This window comes from Engystomops pustulosus, chromosome 7, assembly GCF_040894005.1.
Source record: "Engystomops pustulosus chromosome 7, aEngPut4.maternal, whole genome shotgun sequence".
NCBI lineage: Eukaryota > Metazoa > Chordata > Amphibia > Anura > Leptodactylidae > Engystomops > Engystomops pustulosus.
In genome coordinates, this window is record NC_092417.1 from 159,808,185 (window position 1) to 159,830,027 (window position 21,843).

The 21,843-nt window shown below is 36.8% G+C and overlaps 1 protein-coding gene across 1 annotated transcript in view; it reads right to left on the bottom strand.

Annotated features, from left to right (window-relative positions):
• The window catches only part of BDNF (brain derived neurotrophic factor), a 75,664-nt gene extending 56,050 nt beyond the window's left edge, over nt 1–19,614 (bottom strand). Inside the window, exon 1 of the mRNA XM_072118560.1 lies at nt 19,197–19,614. Coding sequence (XP_071974661.1) covers nt 19,197–19,199 — 3 coding nt within the window. The 5' untranslated portion in view covers nt 19,200–19,614. The remainder of the gene's footprint in view (nt 1–19,196) is intronic.
• Between the last annotated feature and the right edge of the window lie 2,229 nt (nt 19,615–21,843).

Here is a 21,843-nt window from a genome sequence, read left to right on the forward strand (position 1 = left end):
CATCAGAATACCACTTTTCAATGCAACTTGAGGTTCATCATAGTTCATGAGATCTTTCCTAGTTGTGGTTGAAATAGGGGTTGTCAAGGCTTAAATGTTGATTGATCTATACAATGGGTCAAATGTGAACTGATCTACAGTACCAACTCTTCCCACTGTATAGATTATGGAGCTGTCTGCTACCTGTTCCATTCTTTCAGTAGAGCTGATAATTGTGGGGATGACAAGTGTCAGACCCACCCTATTATAAAATTAGTAGATACTTGCACCCCGTTGTCACTAACATACGTACATACGACAAAGTAATTCCGGCTAAAAATATTGTACTCGATGGACATATATAATCCTTCTCCTTTAATGGTTTTACTTGTGTACATCACTTTTCTTGTGGCATTAGAATGACTTCCCTTTACCATGGAAACCATTCAGATTCCATTTAGTCAATTTACTAAAGTGAATTAACCCATTACTGTGACTACCTCAGTCTCAGTGAAAGATTGTCAGAAAATGTTTGAAGGATTGGTAAGGGTTACTTCTAGAGTGTATTTTTCTCATTCATTTGACAATCTCATTCATTTGTAATATAATGCAAAAAACAATAAACTGTCTAAGCCCCCAAATAATATTTTGGCAAAAAAATGAATATCTTTCTGACATGTAAACAACAGTAGGGCTCATTTAGCGCACTGAGCGCATTTTTAGTCGGGTTTCATGATGATTTCCGTTTTTTGCCGCATTTAACAGGGGATTTTGGCATATGTGATTGGATTTTGGCGCATCGGCACCGGCTTGCACGCGACATAAAACGGGTGGGGGGGGGGTGTGTGGTGGGTCATCGGAAAACCAGACGGATTCGGACAACGCGCGGGATTTAACATTTTGAATTGTGTCACAGGACACGCACTTACAAGCACCGGGAAGAAGAAGGTGCACGGCGCCGAAGCGACGGATGCAGGAACTCGGGCGCACGAGCTACGTGAATCGCGCCGGACTTTATCTTCGTCGGACTCGGCACCTCTGGCGGCGCACATCACTCGAGATATACGAAGAATTTCCGTGGAAGTCGATGAATTGTACACTAGGTCCAGCTTGAGGAAGAATTCAGTTTTAACCTGCTCCCAGCTAGTGTTGAGTGGATGTGAAGTTCATGGTTCATATACAGTAGAACTTTGCTGGCTTGGGTCCTCCAAACCCGACTTCAAACTGCATTAGAAGTTCCGCCAACAATCGCGTGGTAAATGCTGATGGAAAAGTCACCAACGGCATTTGAATCTTAGTGGCAGCACACACTGGCAATAACCTACCAATTACTTTATCAAGAGCAATGACCAACCCCAAAATGGTGGCATGGGCATCCGTAGTGTTTTAAATGGTTGGACTTGATGGACTGATTTCTTTCTCTAACCTCTTTTACTGTGATACTATGAAATGTCGTTGCCACTGCAACAATGTTGCCGGTACTGTGTTGGGGTCAGTTTTTTTTTTATTTGAATTTTAACGGATCCTCTCATCACTACTCCCCTCCCCTCTATGGCTAATGTGTGGGGGGAAAAGTTGTAAAACCTGATTCCAGATCAGAAATGTAAAAACTATAAATGATTGAATCCTTGTTAAGGGTGAAACTTTTTGTGAAAGGGGTTTGGACTGAGTTATACCAAAATTGTGAAAATGACCAAAAAGTTTTGCCATGAATTAGGAAAACTAACTGGAAGTGTAAACGTAGACTAGAAAATCTAGTCAGATTGTCATACAACAGTAAATAATATGGCAATATTTGTACCCTCTAAGTTTGGAGCTGTGACCCATAGAAGTGTATAAAGCTCCAGTACTTCGAGAGAGTAAAATCTTGAACATCACAAGAAAATCAACGCATTTCGGTGTCACACCTTACTCAAGATCACATACCCATAGTAAGTAAGATCTATGTAAGTCTGTTTATAACTTTTTTTATAATAAACCTGTCTGTTATAATAATGATGTGGTTATTGAAAAGTGATCTCTACAGAACAGGAAGAGTTAAATACTTTATAAAAAATTAAAACAATAGGTATGATTTAAAAAACAGATTTTTTTTTTTTTCTTCTTCTATGATTCTCCAAAATGAACATTTTTCAGATTATGATAATCATAAACATTGGGCTTTAGAATATGATCCAAGTCCCTCGAGGTGATTTTGAACATAAGAATCCGTTACGATTATGATTATCAGGCTGGAGATCCTTCGGAGGAATATGGGATATTCATTCAGTTTCAGATTCCCATTGTAAATCAAGAAAAATGTTATATTCCAAATTCTGAAATATTTTTTTGTGATTTTTTTTTAATTTGAATTAAATAAATCTTAAAATGAATGAACATTCTGTTGTTGTTACCATAGATGATTTAGAAAACAGGTACATTTTTTGATCAAACATTTCCTTTAATAGTAATGTGGTATAGGTCACAGATACAGGTCCCTGACTAATCTCATTATTTTCAGCTAGATACCCCAATATATACCTTTTATAAGAAATTATAATGCTGGGATTACTGTTATCACGTGGCCTATAGAGATCTCAAGTGAAAAGGGTTATGAGAGTGGGTGGCCACTGGGTGACTGTAGTCTACCAGCTACAATATCCCAATTAGATCGGCATCTTGTAGACAGACATGTCATTCCCATGTTCCAGTTATTAGAGAAAATAAGTTTTTATTTTTATGCAGATTATCTCCTTGGTGCACCAGGGGGCAGGACCAAGCATCAATGAACAGATCTTTTTTCTTTTATTTTTTTCTTTCTTTGGACTAAGTCACTACTGGGTAGTGTGGGTGTCAGGATCAGTGGTAGTGGACCCACTAGACCACAGCGGATGATGACGTAAGCTGACACCTGGGAGCGGAGTCTAAGTGGTACCCAGTTTTCACCAGAGCCCACCGCAAAGCAAGTTGGACTTACTGTGCCGTGGTACCACCAGGTCACTTCACAGGCGCGTCTTTGTCCATGGTGACCGCCAAAGTGAGGTGCAGAATCATGAAGCAGAGACGAAATCGGGGACAAGCAAGAGGTCAGGGCAGGCAGCACGGGATCACAGTTGGGGACATAGCGGTAGATTAAGACAGGCAGAACAGAAGCAAAGTCAGGAACGGAATCAAGATCACAATGGGAAATCAGGATAAACGCACAGGGCAACACAGCTTTATCCGTTTCATAGAAGCACAAAGATCCGACAGGGGACACAGGAAGGGGCTGGGAATTTATCAGGGCAGGCAGATAGCCATTGGCAATTATCAGCACGCTGGCCCTTAAAATTTTACTGAGCCGGCGCTGGAGCCCTAGGAGATGTAAAAATGAATTTACATAAAAATTTAAATAGTATTATCTGTGCAATGAAAGTTCAGTTTGAAAACAGGCAGGGTTTATAAATTATAAAGCTTATAAAATTAATGTCAAATATTTTTGGGGGGTGATTTTAGATCTCCTTGTATCACTGAGACTTCTTGATCATTAGTACTGGTTGGATGGCCACAAATGAAACAGTTTTGTTTTGACAGTTTTGTGCATAACATAAGCCTATAATCGCAACTAGTGATTATCAGATGATAAAAATATCTTCTTCAATGATTCTCCAAAATGAACATTTTTCAGATCATGAATCTGATGGGAAAGTTCTTCTATCTCCAACGGTAACGGATTATGGTAATCATAAACATTGGGCTCAAGAATAGCAGTATGATCCAAATCCCTCGAGCTAATTTTGAACATAAGAATCCGTGCTTAACCATTGTTTCCTTATTTCATCGGAAGAGAAAATTTTGGTAAATATAGGTTTCGCAATTTGACAAAATTTGATCAATGATGACAGCCAAAAAACCCCCCCAAAATGTAGAATATGGCTTTAGGATTTAGAATAGGAGTATGGTCCAAATCCCACAAGCTGATTTTGAACATAAGAATCCGTGCTTAACCATTGCTTCCTTAATTCATCGGAAGAGAATATTTTGGTAAATACAGGTTGCACAATTTTACAATATGTGATCAATGATGACAGCCAAAAAAAACCCAAAATTTAGAATATGGCTTTAGGATTTAGAATATGACTATGATCCAAATCCCTTGAGCTAATGAATCCGTGATTAACCATTGCTTCCTTATATCATCGGAAGAGAAAATTCCGGTAAATATAAGTTGCACAATTTGACAAAATTTGATCAATGATGACAGCCAAAAAAAACCCCAAAATTATATTACATCTTCATGAAGTTAGTAATCTATTAGTACGGTGTTTAATATAAAACAATCTAGGCTAGCCTTATACCAGTATAGTCTGTATAATAAGGCCAAGACAATTTGATGTATCATTTTATATTTTTCATTTTAGTTTACAGCATTTTTTATTTTTTTTTAAATTTTATTTACTCGTCCTCCTTTCCTTTTGATCAATCCCTTTTTCCTGCGGTGTCTTGTTAACCACTCAATTTTCTCAGTAAAAAATAATGGAGGAGGAGGTGCTGGGTAATGGGGCATAACCGGATTGAAACACAATTGCTAAATTATGGTGCAATCACACAGAGTGCCTAGGGCAGCGGCAACAGTAAATACAGCTCAGTCGATAGCGATTATGATTATCAAGGCTGGAGATCTTATTCGGAGGAATATGGGAAATTCTTTCCGTTTCAAATTCCTAATTGTTAATCAAGAAAATTGTTATATTCCAAATACTGAAATAATTTTTGGTGATTTTTTACATTTAATTTGAATTTAAAAAATCTCACAACAAACGAACATTCCGTTGTTTTGGATGGATTATTTTATTACCGGTAGGATCAAAGAAAAAAAATGTCTTTTATGTGGGTGTACGGTAGTTTGTCAGTTGTCCATAAAGTACAGTAAGAAGTGAAGGCGCTCTTATAAGCAGATTACAGGTTTGTCCACCCACATTTCCTTCTTAATTAACTCCACAAGGATGAGATAGTTAGGTATGATCTATAGCTTCTCTCGGTGTCACCGTGCCCACACACCTTCTGTAATTCATGAGCTATCACACACCTTTCATGCTAGTTGGGCTACTTAATTATCTATTGTGCCAGATGGGAGCCCTGTCAGCCAATCAGAATGCAGATTTCAGAGAGAATTGTTGAGAAATGATATTTATAGGTGAGGTTTTATTTTGGCTTTGTATGTGTTTTACTTAATGTCTATTTTTTTTTTTTTAATACATTTAAGATGTAATATCTTTTACTATTCAGGAGGATAAACCTAAGAGATTTGTTGCAGTTAAGTTGGTGTTAACGATGTTTACCTAGTTGTTGAGCTTATAATCGGGAGTCATAATTGTATTAAATTATTATTATAAATAATAATAATGATAATAGCAATAATAATAATGATAATAATAATAATAGCAATAATAATAATAATATCAATAATAATAATAGCAATAATAAGAAGAAGAAGAACAGCAACATAATAATAATAATAATAATAATAATAATAATATTAATAATGATAATAATAATAACAATAATAATAATAATAATAAAAAGAAGCAGAAGAACATTAACCTAATAATAATAATAATAATAATTATTATTATTATTATTATTATTATTGATATTATTATAAAAATAATAATATTTATTATTATCATATAACTATTGCTTCAATTTGTGCCCCAAAAAGTCTTTAACACCTAACTAATTCCTCTTTTGGCCATATCTGGTAAGGAAATTTTCTCTGTCATCTTGTCCTTTAAAATCTTTGATAGTCAAACTAACCGATTTGGCAAGGTCTGGGTAGCGCTACGTAATCTGTAAAAGCTATAGAAATAAAAGTATTATTATATATATATATATATATATATATTTGTAGAAAGATTTAAATATCAAGTACGGTAATTCCTACTGGTATTATCCATGAATGCCCTTAATAATTGTTTTCCATTTTCTATACCGGTAGTTTTTTAAAAGAAAAAATAAATTATGAATTCCAGGAAAAAAAATAGAAATTAGCAAATAAAACAAAGAATTGCCCGGCATGGAAATAACTTCAAAAGACACCTTAGTTGGCTTTGCAAATTTTAAAACGGTTGTCCAGTTTCAGCAAATATTTGTTATTGTTTGTGACTCTGCTTACTGTCATTCTATAGGAAGCTTCATAGTTTACTTCCTGTGGATAAACACCAGTCCCTGGTCATGTGATGTCACACAGGTGCATGGCTCATTATATTCCCGGTCATGTGATGTCACACAGGTGCACGGCTCGTTATAAGCTTGGTGATGTGATGTCACACAGGTGCATGGCTTGTTATATACATGGTCATAAGATGTCACACTGGTAAATGGCTCTTTATATACCTGGTGATGTGATGTCACACAGGTGCACAGCTCGTTATATGCCTGGTGATGTGATATCACACCATTGCATGGCTCGTTATAACACACAGCTCTGATTACTCTCTGTGATATAATTAGCCGTGCACCTGGTGACATCATATGACCAGGGATATAAAACGAGCCATGCACCTGTGTAACATCACATGACCAGGGATATAACAAGCCATGCACCTGTGTAACATCACATTACCATGGATATAGGGAGATGTGCACCTGTGACATCACATTGACCAGGGATATAATGAGCCGTGCACCTGTGTGACATCACATGACCAGGGATATAATAAGCCGTGCAACCGTGTGACATCACATGACCAGGTATATAATGAGCCGTGCTCCTGTGTGACATCACATGACCAGGGATATAATAAGCCGTGCAACCGTGTGACATCACATGACCAGGTATATAATGAGCCGTGCACCTGTGTGACATCACATGACCAGGGATATAATAAGCCGTGCAACCGTGTGACATCACATGACCAGGGATATAATGAGCCGTGCACCTGTGTAACATCACATGACCAGGGATATAACGTGCTGTGCACCTGTGTGACATCACATGACCAGGTATATAATGAGCCGTGCACCTGTGTGACATCACATGACCAGGGATATAATAAGCCGTGCAACCGTGTGACATCACATGACCAGGGATATAACGAGCTGTGCACCTGTGTGACATCACATGACCAGGGATATAATAAGCCGTGCAACCGTGTGATATCACATGACCAGGGATATAACGAGTTGTGCACCTGTCTGAAATCACTTCACCAGGGATATAACGAGCCGGGCACCTGTGTGACATCACATGACCAGCGATATAACGAGCCATGCACCTGTCTGAAATCACTTCACCAGGGATATAACGAGCCATGCACCTGTGTGACATCACATGATTAAGGACTGGTGTTTATCCACAGGAAGTAAACAATAAAGCTTCCTATAGAATGACAGCAAGCAGAGATCTATAAAACAATAAGGAATTGATACAGAAAGTATATTGGAAAATTGTACAACTTTTATTATTAATAATAATAATAATAATAATAATAATAATATCTTTTATTTTCCGAAATTAAACAACCCCTAAATTTGACGAGGGTCTAACTCAACTTTAGCTCATTTAACTTATTTTTCAATGTGCTAAATGTCTGTTTGTATTATATTAACAATTGTGTCCGTTATTCATTGCAAATGAGTATATGTATGAGTATATACTGTATATCGGTACAGTATTTTATGCAGTGTGTATTTTCTCATGATAATCCATGGATTTTACAAACATGTCCCATTAGTGGAAAAATAAATTATGTAATGTGTTGGTTATTTATACCCCTACATAGGCAGTGGTGGATAATTCCCAAAAAATATGCGAAAAAATGTTTTTGCCATGAGTGCTACATCATTAGGTTAAATACGACTATTACCAATAACAATGGTAATCCATATTATTATGATTACTACTAATTACTTTGGAAAAAAAGCTTGTAAAAAATAGGTTATTTAACTGTTCTATACATATATCCTTAGATTATTTTATTTGTACTGATACATGTTTATATTTTTCCAGGGCCCCATATTTTGTTCCAAATTAGCCCAAATTTTCCACGGTCAGTTTTAGCAATAGCAACAAGTTCTCTGAGTCAGAGTTTACTGGATTGTTGCCAAACTGTTGCATATCGGTTTACATCTTTTTGCAGAGGAATAGTAATGCAATATTTTGCAGAAATTCTCCTTTACTGAATATATTCACATATCAAAAATTTGTCTTCCAGATTCCATAACTACTCGGTGCTAATGTGATTATTAGTATTATGAGCACTCCTACTACTAGTAGCTACCCTTCCACACACAGCACTGGGTATTGAAGATATTGAAAAATGTTATTAGTTTTATTAAAATTTACTTATTGTATTACTGATTTCTTTAATCAAAACATCTATATTAGTAAATCAGTAAATGCTAATAATCTTATTTAAATTTAAAACCTATAGAAATAGATGTTTCTTTTCGAGTCTGTGATGTGTGATTCCTAAAAGGGAATTGACAACTAGGTGTTTCCAAGTTCTTCAGTTATTCCTTCTAGAAATGTGTGAGTACAATGACAACTGGGTGTTGACATAGTCTTCTATTATATCTTATAGAAAAATATGACTAAATTGACAACTATCTGTTTCAAGCTTTTTTAATTATTTCTTCGAGAAATATTTCAGTAAATTGCCATTTAATTTCTTCAGTTATTTCATCAAGAAATGTGTGAGTAAATTGACAAATAGGTGTTGCAAAGTTCTTCAGTTATCCTTTCTAGAAATGTTTTAGTAAATTTACAAGAAGGTGTTGCCATGTTTTTTAGCTACTTCTTTCAGAAATATATGAGTACATTGACAACTAGGTGTTACAAGTTTTTTTCAATTACTCCTGCTAGAAATATTTCCTCAAACTGACAACTGGGTGTTGCCATGTTGGTCAGTTACTCCTTCTAGAAAAAAATGAGTATATAGACAACAAAGTTTTTTCAATTATTTCTTCGAAAAATATTTCAGTAAATTGCCAATTACGTGTTGAGAATTTCTTCAGTTTTTCCTTCTAGAAATGTTTAAGTAAATTTACAAGAAGGTGTTGCCATGTTCTTCAGCTATTCCTTCTAGAAATATAGGAGTAAATTGACAACTAGGCGTTGACATATTTTCAGTTATTCCTTTTAGAAATATATGAGTAAATTGACAACTAGGTGTTGCTATATTTTTCAGTTATTCCTTCTAGAATTATATGAGTAAATTGACAACTAGGCGTTGCCATATTTTTTCAGCTACTTCTTTTAGCAATATTTGAGTACATATTGACAACTAGGTGTTGCAAGTTTTTTTCAATTATGCCTTCTAAAAATATTTCATCAAACTGACAACTAGGTGTTACCATGTTCTTCAGCTACTCCTTCTAGAAAAATAGGAGTAAATTGACAACTATTTAGAAATATTTCAGTAAATTGCCAATTACGTGTTGACAAGTTCTGAAGTTATTCCTTCTAGAAATGTTTTAGTAAATTTACAAGAAGGTGTTGCCATGTTTTTCAGCTACTTCTTTTAGAAATATATGAGTAAATTGACAACTATCTGTTGCAAGCTTTTTCAATTATTTCTTTTAGAGATATTTCAGTAAATTGCCAATTACATGTTGCCAAGTTCTTCAGTTTTTCCTTCTAGAAATGTTTTAGTAAATTTACAAGAAGGTGCTGTCATATTTTTCACTTATTCATTCTATAAATATATGAGTAAATTGACAACTAGGTGTTGCCATGTTCTTCAGCTACTCCTTCCAGAGAAATATGAGTAAATTGACAACTATTTGTTGCAAGTTTTTTCAATATTTTTTTTCATTTATTTAAGTATATACTCATATATACTCGAGTATAAGCCTAGTTTTTCAGCACAAAAAAATGTGCTGAAAACCCAAACTCGGCTTATACTTGAGTATAAAAATATAGGTTTTTACCAGGTTTTTGTTGTAAAATCAGAAAATCAGGGGCCTCAGCTTATACTTGGGTCGGCTTATACTCGAGTATATATACGGTAAATTAGTAAATTGGTTGACAATTAGGTTTTGCTAAGCGGTGATGATATATCTCTGTTCCCAGCACCATAAAACTTATTATTTTATTCAAAGCATGTTAAAAAAAATAGCCAAATGCTGTCTATTTAGTGTTGACTAAAATTGACAATACGGAAGTTGTGAATAATCCTTTTTATGTGAGATGTCAATCTAAAAGGAAGTTTTTCCAGAATTTTATTCACTTTTCTTTTGCACAACTCAATGTTTTTTTAAAAAAAATATAAATCTTATACACTTTTAATTGTTGCATATCAAAACCCGATTAAAAAAATATATTTGGATCATTGACTCCATGGCCATAAAATATTGTACAAGGAATCCTCATGTTCCATTTAGCAAAATGAGTGCATTTCAATTGGTTGGGTTGGCTTCCTATTTGTTGAAATAAATAATGAAAAAATCAAAAATTTTTAAGTATAACTTATTATATTGGTAATTCATATTTGTCATATCTGTTAAATGTGGATGATAGATGATGGTTTCAGTGGTGTTTATTTTTTTTTTAGCCCCAAGTAATGTGGTCACTTCAATTGGAGTTTTACCAATAGAAACCTGGATCATTGTTCTTTGCCGAATGACCAAAAATCCTTATGGCAATCAACTTGAGAGTCCAGTGAATTGTCTGATGTATGGCATGAACTTGTTGGGTGTTGGGGGACTACCATAACTAGTCCCTATGCAGGTCTACAGATGTGCCGGAGCCTTGACATCATGAGGTCATCACGTTGGCAATGACTTCTGGACCGGTTGCATAGCCCAGATAAGTATAGTTGATGTAACTGTAGACTCATCTGACTGCACATGGACTGAATTGTCTAGAGTTGCAAATCCTACCATTGCCTTTCCTAAGCACGGTCAGGACTGGCGTGTTATTGCGCAATTATTTGCACCCATATAGGCGCAATAGTATAATAAATCGGGCGCAAACATCTGTAAAGAGGCGCAATGTAATGACAAATAGGATGCAACAACACATGGCGTAACATGCCAAAAAAGCGCAAAATAGGCACAAAAAAGCCATTACACAGCAAAAATGTGCAAAAACACCAAGGGAAGGGCAAGATAAATGACCCCCATGATTTTATTGCCAACAAAAGGGATCTTAAATGATCATTTTCAAACATATCAAACTTTATTCGCAAGGATTTTTGTCTGCACTTAATCTTCTGGTGTGAAAGTGCTAAAAATTTATCACAGTGTAAAAGATTGTTTTTTCAATAAAGATGGTTTTTCAATCATGTTTTTCAAGGAAATATAGATTATTGTATGAATGCCACATAAAAGTGCTAATCCCTTTTGAGTCCATGTAAACTATTATGTCTAAGGTCCTTTGTGTACTAATTACTGAAAATCAATCTGCTCAATGTAAAATTGGTGTGTTTTCTGATTTTTTTTCTATCAGTGTTAGACACAAAATTAGTTTTTTTCTCTTTATTTTATATTTTGAGAACCTATTTTCTATATTTTTTAATTAATAAATTGATTTAATTAATATATTCTAGGTACCACTTAAAGGAACACTGATCCTCGAAATAAACCAATAAACAGGAGATAATCGAACTCAGCTTGTAACTCCACTCAAATTTCTGATGTTGCTAAAAGAACAAAATCTTGTAGAAAATAGAGGATTTAGGAGATTAAATCCTGATCTGCTACATCTTTGGCTGGAGACAGACGAGAAGTCTTAACAACCTAATACATGAATGAGGAAAGTTCCTGCTGCAGCCAGTTATCTTTCCTGCTGCAGCCAGTTATCTTTCCTCCTGCAGCCAGTTGTCTTTCACAGGACAGTTAGTAGTAGGATGAAATGGCTTATCTGATTTACCAGAAAAAAAATAATTATTAATATTTTTTTCAGTTTGAATTATAAGATAAAAGGAGATTGAATGATACGATATGATTTTTTTTTAATTTTTGGTTTAGGTTTTCTAAAATATTATTTTATTTAAAAATGAATATAAAAATTATTTTTATTGAGGCTAGTGCCTCTGTTTTTTTTTTTTAGAGCCAATGGATTAAAATGGTTTGTCCCCTTTTCAACATCTACAGATATTAGAAAATGAACTAAACAACAAAAAACTTGCCAAAATAGAATAAATTTGACCTTGTTTAATTTTTTTTATATCTAGGTCAGGACTGTGCTCCTAAATGTTCTATATCTATGTGGGTTTTATTAAGTTATGTGAAATAAAGTTTCATTCTTTCTTTCCGTCTTTCATACTGATGATATTCTATTGCACAACGGAACAGATGTCAAAGCAGATGCTTGCAGCACTTTATGACGCTGGTTATGCCACAATATTAGAAAAATCGGAGGACACGTAGTGTGTAATATGCAGCTCTGTAGAAAGCGTTTGTGATGCACCTGGACTGGAATTTATCAAGTTTTCTATTAATACACACATCCAATTTATGTTTTCCACAGAACAATTTTTTCTCCCCCAATAGATGTGTCTAGAATATACCACAAAGAAAAATAAATACTGTATTTTTAATGTATTTTTGAATATATAAAATCGTGCAAGAAATGTTTTTGTAAATTCTTTTATCTTTTATTTATTCTAAATCCAATTATTATTTATTCTAATTGATATATATTAGCAGTGGCAGATTTTTTCTGGAATTGTGAACCTCCCAAAGGCTCAACAATGGAAGTGAAAATTTTTTTGTCCAAAAATATTTTCCCATATTTTTGGGGGGGAATTAAAAATTACTTTCATCATTGCTATATTTAAGTACTTCACCTACTTAACTTGCCCTTCTTTAGGTGACAGCTATATCTGCTGACTCCCCAGATGTGGAGAAGAAATAAGCTTCTGCCATTGACTTAAGGTAGAAGGTTCCGAACTCTTGAAATCCAAAAAGTTGGTCATTCTTTCTCTTTGACATCTGCCATCAAATTAGAATCAGAGTAACCCATTAGAGAAGAGTGAATCATCCAAGATCTGTTTTGCTGAAGCTTTGTCGAATTTTTCAAAAGATTCAGATCATCTCCGAATCAAATCGGCTGGAACTAATGTTGCAGCAATTTCCTGAAAATTGTTTATATATAGTCCTCTAAAACTCAGATTTTTCATAAAAAGTGCTTCTTGCTGTGTTACATTTTTAATTTCACGCACCCATCACTCCATCCCTTCCAATCACTGAGCATCAAGCCCCCATTTTTGAAAAATTTGTCCAAAGCAATAAGAAAATATTCAGATTTGATTTGGTGCCAAACGATGAACCAATGAATAGATTCACACAATTTTATGTACCATTTAGGTTTAAGTAAATTCTTTTTAAAAGTACAAATTTCCATAAATTGGATGAACTTAAACATTCCAAAAATTTCAATGGGTGAATGCTTCATTCTCTGCTCTGTCAACTAATTTACTGTTAACCTCATTGCTTTTCCATTTTTTTCGCTTTAATTTTTAAAAGAAAAACACATGCGCCATTTGGTGAGAAAAATTTAGAGAATGGAAGGACGAATATTATGCCAAAAATTTGGTACTGAGAATTTTGTAGACCTTTAACCTATATAATAAAATACACTTAAGACTTTATTGCTCTTATGTAGCTAGGAGGAGTACAAATATTATCAACGGTCAGGAAAAACCTGGCACATAGTGTTGAGCGGAGCCGAACTGCAAAGTTCATTAAAAGTCCGGGTTCAGTTCAACCCCCTTTGGCGTTAACATCCGCGTTCAGTATCGTCGCTCTCCAATGACAAGCACGGCCACTGTAATATAAATGCCACTGCCGGCGGCATTTAAACAGTTAACACCCGTGATCTGCCGAAGCACTGAGGACAAATGCTGCTATTGGGGTAGAGTAAGTAGGGGTAGGGTAGGGTAAGTAGTAGATTTGCTCATTACTACTGGCAAAATACTTTGGTGAGATTTGTTTACATGGGCTACATATAGCCAGCAAAGAATTATCTATCAATGTATAAATCTATGTTGTGTATATAACCATCTTGATTTAATATCTATTTATCTATCCATCTTTCATTTATCTAATGACCCATTCATCCCCCTATTTACTATTTCTACATCACATTCTAGTACATGCTGGTCAAAGATATATTAGATCTCATCTCATCATCTATCTATCTCATATCTATCTATCTATCTATCTATCTCATATCTATCTATCTATCTATCTATCTCATATCTATCTATCTATCTATCTATCTATCTATCTATCTCATATCTATCTATCTATCTATCTATCTATCTATCTCATATCTATCTATCTATCTATCTATCTAATATCTATCTATCTATCTATCTATCATCTATCTATCTATCTCATATCTATCTATCTATCTATCTATCTTTCTATCTATTATCTATCTATCTATCTCATATCTATTTATCTATCTATATATCTATCTATCTATCTATCTATCTATCTCATATCTATCTATCTATCTATCTATCTATCTATCTATCTCATATCTATCTATCTATCTATCTATCTATCTCATATCTATCTATCTATCTATCTATCTATCTATCTATCTATCTATCTATCATCTATCTATCTCATATCTATCTATCTATCTATCTCCTATCTATCTATCTCATATCTATCTGTCTATCTATCTATCTCCTATCTATCTATCTATCTATCTATCTATCTATCTATCTATCTCATATCTATTTATCTATCTATCTATCTATCTCATATCTATCTATCTATCTATCTATCTCATATCTATCTATCTATCTATCTATCTCATATCTATCTATCTATCTATCTATCTATCATATCTATCTATTATCAATCTATCATTGATCTATCTATCTTTCTATTTTTTCATCTTCTATCTACCCATCGATCAATCCATCCATCTATGTTATAGTTAAACCTGACATTCCTACACAAGCCGGTGTGAAAGTTGAAGATATATCAGTACCAACTATCTATCTATCCATCTATCCATCCATCTGGTATCTATCTACCCATCGAACTATCCATCCATCCAAACAACCATCCATCTATGTTATATTTCAACATAACAATCCTACACAAGCCAGTGTGGAATTTGAAGATACATCTGACAGACCATCTCTTTTACAGCTACAATTGGTCCTATGTTATAGGGCCACGTTCACATTGTACAATTTGCTTTTAGTAATTTTATGCCGAAATAATGACTGGAACCTATGCTATGACAGTTTTGGATGTTATATGATCAACTACAGCATGCATTCATTGGGGGTCATTTATCTTTTTTTTTTTTCTTGCCTTTCATTGTTTTCCTACATTGGGCATATGTTTAGTCTAATAGATTGTAAGCTCTTCAGACCAGGTCCTTTATTCACTTACTTGTTGGTCATCATTGTCGATATTTATCAATATCTTTGTTAGTAAATGCTCCGTTCTGGTCAAATTGCATCAAGTGTGAAATAAAATTGTACTTATTGATGTTGCAGTTCATGTATATACGTAGCAAGACAGCATCATCTTCTTCACATACGAGTCAGAGTGCTATAGAAATATCATGATGACATCTCTTTATGATTATGTGAATCCTAAACTAAAATCAATTACAGGCGGTCCCCAACTCATGGACATCTGACTTACAGACGACCCCTAGTTAAAGACAGACCCCTCTGCCCACTGTGGCCTTTGGTGAAGCTCTCTGAATGCTTTACTATAGTCCCAGACTGCAATGATCAGCTGTAAAGTGTCTGTAATGAAGTTTTATTTATAATATTTGGTCCAATTACAGCAAAAAATTTTGAATCTCCAATTGTCCAATCTGTAACTACAATGATAAAATATACAGTTCCGACTTACATAAAAATTCAACTTAAGAACAAACCTATGAAACCATCTTATATGTAACACGGGAAGTATTAGGAAGTACTAGGAAGTATATGTTGCAATTTTTTGGTTCATTTACACAATTTTTTTTTATTTCTGAACTTAAAATTTTCTAAAAAATATTAATAAATATAAAATATAAAATATTTTATAGTATAATATATATAAAAAAATATAAGTGTAAATTTATTGTCATCCGTAGACCAATATCTGTATCCACGCTACAGATAATGTATCTTTTTATAGGATCTGATGCTGTTTTTGACCCTATAGTCTCTATAGGATCGATGCCGGAGCTGTGATCCCGTAGGAGTAGTCTGGAGGCCAGCAAAACATCCACGCACTCAGTAACCAATCCAAAACTTCCTTTGTAGTAAAAAAAAAAAAAAAGTGACTGCGGAGAAGTCTACAGTGCATCATTCATGGAATTCCGGAGTGGGAGGGCGCAACGTTGTAGCAACACCTGACACTCCCTTTAAGGTATTGGATGTTGCTACTGACGTCAGACATCAGCCTCTAGCAATCCGAGGCTCCCATCCAAGCTCCAAAGGAAATCTACAGTATCTACAGGCAACGGGGAGGGGGGGGGGGAGATTGTAAGCTCTTCTGGGTATAGCTTTTGCAATGATTGCAGCAAATACACAGCAAAACGTTGCCATATTGTGCAGGTATTTCAGTATTATAATACTGTATCATAACGTAGAACTCAAGAGTTAACGAAAGTGAACGTTAAAAGCATTTACCCGGCTCATGCATATGCATTAGTATGTGAACCCTGCCTATAGTCAATGGCATCTATTAAGCCGCCCCGGATTGTAGCGGAAGAGCTAATCTAGTCAATGAGGGTTAATAGGCAAGAAAGATCTAGGGATGATTAAGGAGAGTTAAGGAAGAATGAGAAATTACACTTCAGTGTTGTAGTAAATGACACATTTCAGGCTCCACAATTGCCCCCCCTCTGCTCCAAATGGATATCCCCTGCAAGCGCGTGTGTAATTTTCGCACTTCAGCTGTCAGACAAATTGGCAGGTTCATGATAATTCTATTACTGGGGTTGTTGTAGGGGGGGGTGTTCAACGCAATGCAGCTCGATGCTTGGAGAAGACTGAGCCGGCAAGTGCGGGGTTAAAATTCCCTATATTATTGGGAACCCTTAGCAACTGTAATAAGTGTCAACGAAAAAAAAAGGGAGGAGGGCGATGATTTGTGATTGGCAGATCAGCTATTAATAAGACAATTTTTTTTAATAATTTTTTTTCTCCCCCCCCCCCCCCCTCGGATATTTCTACGACGGAATAGGAAGACGCTGCGCCTTTAATTGCTGTGGATTAATCAGCCTCTAGTTGTAACGTTCAGCCCTGCAGATTCGGTATTTAAAGGAGCGCCATCTGGGTAGGTGGGTGGGTGCTCGGGATGGAGTTCCTTTGCTACAAGCTTGGAAATTTCATGAGATTGATCAGAAAAACCCCCTCCAGGAGCTGGAGAAAACAGGTCGATTTGAGAACAATTTGTGCTCCATCCATTCTCCAGGTTAAGATATAACACCCCCCCCCCCATCACCTCCCACCCTCGCACCCATCACCCCTTGCTCTCTTTATTGTCTTCTCCTTCTCCTATCTCATCATCTAGCCTAGGTTACATAAGGTGTTGATCCTGTAATATATCTCTGCCATCTTCTCTCCATCTCTATATATCATGCATCGTACACATAGATGGTGTCAGCCTATACTAGATAAGGGGGAAATGATATGAACACCCACCAAAAACCAAAAAAAATCAAGCTGCGGAGCCCCCCGGAATAGTAGATTAGGACGAGGGAGGGGTCTATTGTGTCTCAAGAATTTAGAATATTGCAAAGATTCCTGCGAGGAGACTCTTTGTTATCAGATCTTGCAGATCTTGGCTCCCATCTAAACGGCGGTGGATACAGAAACGGAGCGTCTATACGTTTCTACTTAATCTATTACATTTTAATTTATCTGTGAGGTAGCGGTGATTCCCTACAGAGCCACAACGCAAGGCGAGAGTTTTTTTTTTTTTTTTAAAGAGTCTCTCCCCATTCACCCTCTAACCACCCCCCTCCTACCTGACGGGTTGGAACATAAATCCAGGATTGATTTAACCTCTGAATGCCCGAGCGGATGCCTAGAAGGGGGGGGGGGCGTTAAGGGGTTAAGGTATATCCTCTAGGAAGGGTAACCCTTTCAGCGCCGAGGATGCAGATTGCAGGGATATCCAGCCTGTAGAAGACAAGGAGGAGGGCTATAATAGACGCTGAGGAGCACCCTCTCTAATATCTTGGGACCTAGAGGCTTACCTGTGATTTGCCTAAATAAAAAAAAAGAAAAACTGCTGACTACCGATTGTTATTTTTAGCGACACGGCTACATTTTATTATTAGCAACAATGCAACCTACAGACGTTTTAAAGGAAGCCCTAGCGAGACTTGGGTCTGGGCAAGACAAGACACCGAGCAAAGCGTTTTTTAAGATGTTGTAACTAAAACAATTGAATCAAGCTAAAGACAGGGGAGAGGGAGAAAAAGCAAAGCAAAGCAAGCAAAGCAAGCAAAGATATCTAGTGCAGCATCTACCCCCTGCTTACCTTCTTGAAAAGCTAACACAAGAATCACAATAGATCCACATTGCCTAAACTTAACACTAGCTCCAAGGTGCCTCCAAAACTTAAGGTTCATCCTTTAGTGGGAATAATCCTTGGATAAAGCAAATCATAAGAGATGTCATGTGGGAAAGAGACAGAGACTGATGGAGAGAGACAGCATCAGCAGCAGCATCAGCATCAGCAGCAGAGATCAGGAGTCTCCCTATCTATCCAGCCTGTGCTGCTATCCATGGTGCTGAAATCCTATCCCCTCTATGGAGGGCTCTAATTATTGGGCTATAACGAAGCTAATACTCCACACTGGTCCATACCCACCCTCTGTCACGTGAATAATACCTTGCCAAATGGGTGATCACATGTTATGTGGACCCCTATCCCCTGGCAAATAATTTTTTTTAAAAATATTATTATTATTATTATTATTATTATTATTATTATTATTATTTTTGTCAATCTCCCCCCCCCCCCCCCCCTCTCAGTCAACTATAGACTTGGACATCACTCACCTCTAAAAATCTTATCTCATCTCACAATCCCATGCATAAAAAATAAATAAAATAAAATAAAAAATCCAGAAATAACACTGCCCCCCCCCTCCACCACCACTAAGTTTGCACTGAAATCAGACCCATTGCTGTTAAAGTTCTCTATCAGTCTTGAAGATGGGAAAAAGAGAGGAGAAAATCTCATAAAAATAGACAATCCTCAGCAGAATAGAAAGAGGAGATAGGAGAGGATGTAAAAAAATGAGGGATATTGCTACTTACCATTGTTAAGAGTTGTCTGTCCTGGAGATACAAGTGTCTTAAAATCCAGTCTCTCCACCAGATGCTGGAAGGTAATGTCTCTTGTTTGAAGTCATCATGTGAGGACTTGTGCTTTGCTCAGTGGATCGCCCACCACTTGGTGTGACTTATGAATCTAATATCCGCAAGCTTAAACTCTCAACCACCTTGGTGACTACAGAAGACAGGAGGCAACTGAACCTATAGCTTTACCCTAAGAGACAGACCCCCCCAGACCCTAATATCAATCAATAAGTGACACCCAAAACCCAGTCTAGTCTAATATATCAGCTGAAGTTACAACTTATCCAGGAGGTTCTTCTATTAAAACTTCACTCTTTTTTAAAATCTTTTTGGGGGTTTCTTGACTACTCATCCCCCATCTGGGTGTTTGGCAAAGCTCCTGTGCGTCCTGGGATTATGTACCAGCCTGCAGGTAAGATCACATTTGTATTTGTATTCCATAGAGGGAGGAACACAGGGACCTGTTGCTCATCCACTTCTGTGAACTGAGGCTGCGGATAGGACAGTTTTTTTTTTTTGGAAAGTTTTGTATCAGGAATGTATATATATATAGAAACAGAAAGATAACATAGTAAAAGATACATTTCCTCCTTCTATTAAAAGTGCATTCTCCTACATGCGGTCTATGGGTGTATACTCACTGTATATAGGGTTAAATGCCTAAAACGGAACTATGGAGGACTATTACCTGGAGGAAACTATAAGTCATTCTTTTCTGCAGAACTGGAGAACTACAGACCCCAGCATGTTCTCTTATAGAGCTGTGACTTACCCGATCTTCAAGGACAGCATTCAACCGTGGAGAACTACAGATCCCAGAATGTTCTTTTAGAGAGCTATGACTTGGGTGACTACAGACTCTATCATGCCCTGGTATAGGACACCTGGAGAACTACAGGTCCCAGCATGTTTTACTACAGAGTTGTGACCCGGGTGACTACAGACCCCATCATGCCCTGGTATAGGACACCTGGAGAACTACAGGTCCCAGCATGTTCTACTACAGAGTTGTGACCCGGGTGACTACAGACCCCATCATGCCCTGGTATAGGACACCTGGAGAACTACAGGTCCCTGCATGTTTTACTACAGAGTTGTGACCCGGGTGACTACAGACCCCATCATGCTTTTGTAAAGGACACCTGGAGAACTACAGATCCCAGCATGTTCTCTTACAGAGTTGTTACCCGGGTGACTACAGACCCCATCATGCTCTGCTAAAGGACACCTGGAGAACTACAGATCCCAGCATGTTCTCTTACATAGCTGTGACTCAGCTTATCAGGGACCCGATCTTCATGGAAAGCTTCAACCCTGGAGAACTACAGTTCCCAGAATGTTCTTCAAGAGATATATAATTTGGGTGACTACAGACCGTATCATGCCCTGGTATAGGACACCTGAAGAACTACAGGTCCCAGCATGCTCTACTACAGAGCTGTGACCCGGGTGACTACAGACCCCATCATGCTCTTCTACAGAACATCTGGAAAACTACAGATACCAGAATGTTCTTCTAGAGAGATATAACTTGGGTGACTACAGACCCTCTGCTATAGGACATTTGGAGAACTACAGATCCCAGCATGTTTTAAAGAGCTGTGACCTGGTTGACTACATACCCCATCATGCTCTGATGTAGGACAACTGGAGAACTACACATCTCAGCATGCTCTTCTACAGAGCTGTGGCCCATTCAGGCTCTGATATATGAGATACATCGGGTGAACTACAGATCCCAGCATGTTCTTTTACAGAGCTTTGACTTAGACCCTATGTTACAGGACAGAACTGAGACTTGGAGAACTACAGATCCCAGCATGTTCTTTTACAGAGCTTTGACTTAGACCCTATGTTATAGGACAGAACTGAGACCTGGAGAACTAAAGATCCCAGCATGTTCTTTTACAGAGCTTTGACTTAGACCCTATGTTATAGGACAGAACTGAGACCTGGAGAACTACAGATCCCAGCATGTTCTTTTACAGAGCTTTGACTTAGACCCTATGTTACAGGACAGAACTGAGACCTGGAGAACTACAGATCCCAGCATGTTCTTTTACAGAGCTTTGACTTAGACCCTATGTTACAGGACAGAACTGAGACCTGGAGAACTACAGATCCCAGCATGTTCTTTTACAGAGCTTTGACTTAGACCCTATGTTACAGGACAGAACTGAGACCTGGAGAACTACAGATCCCAGCATGTTCTTTTACAGAGCTTTGACTTAGACCCTATGTTACAGGACAGAACTGAGACCTGGAGAACTACAGATCCCAGCATGTTCTTTTACAGAGCTTTGACTTAGACCCTATGTTACAGGACAGAACTGAGACCTGGAGAACTACAGATCCCAGCATGTTCTTTTACAGAGCTTTGACTTAGACCCTATGTTACAGGACAGGACTCAGACCTGGAGAACTAAAGATCCCAGCATGTTCTTTTACAGAGCTGTGACTTGGACCTTATGTTGCAGGACAGGACTCAGACCTGGAGAACTATAGATCCCAGCATGTCTTTCCTATAGGCCCTATAGGCCCTATAGGGCAATAATAACACCAGATCCTGCAAAACGTGAACCTGGAGAACCACAAATCCCAGCAT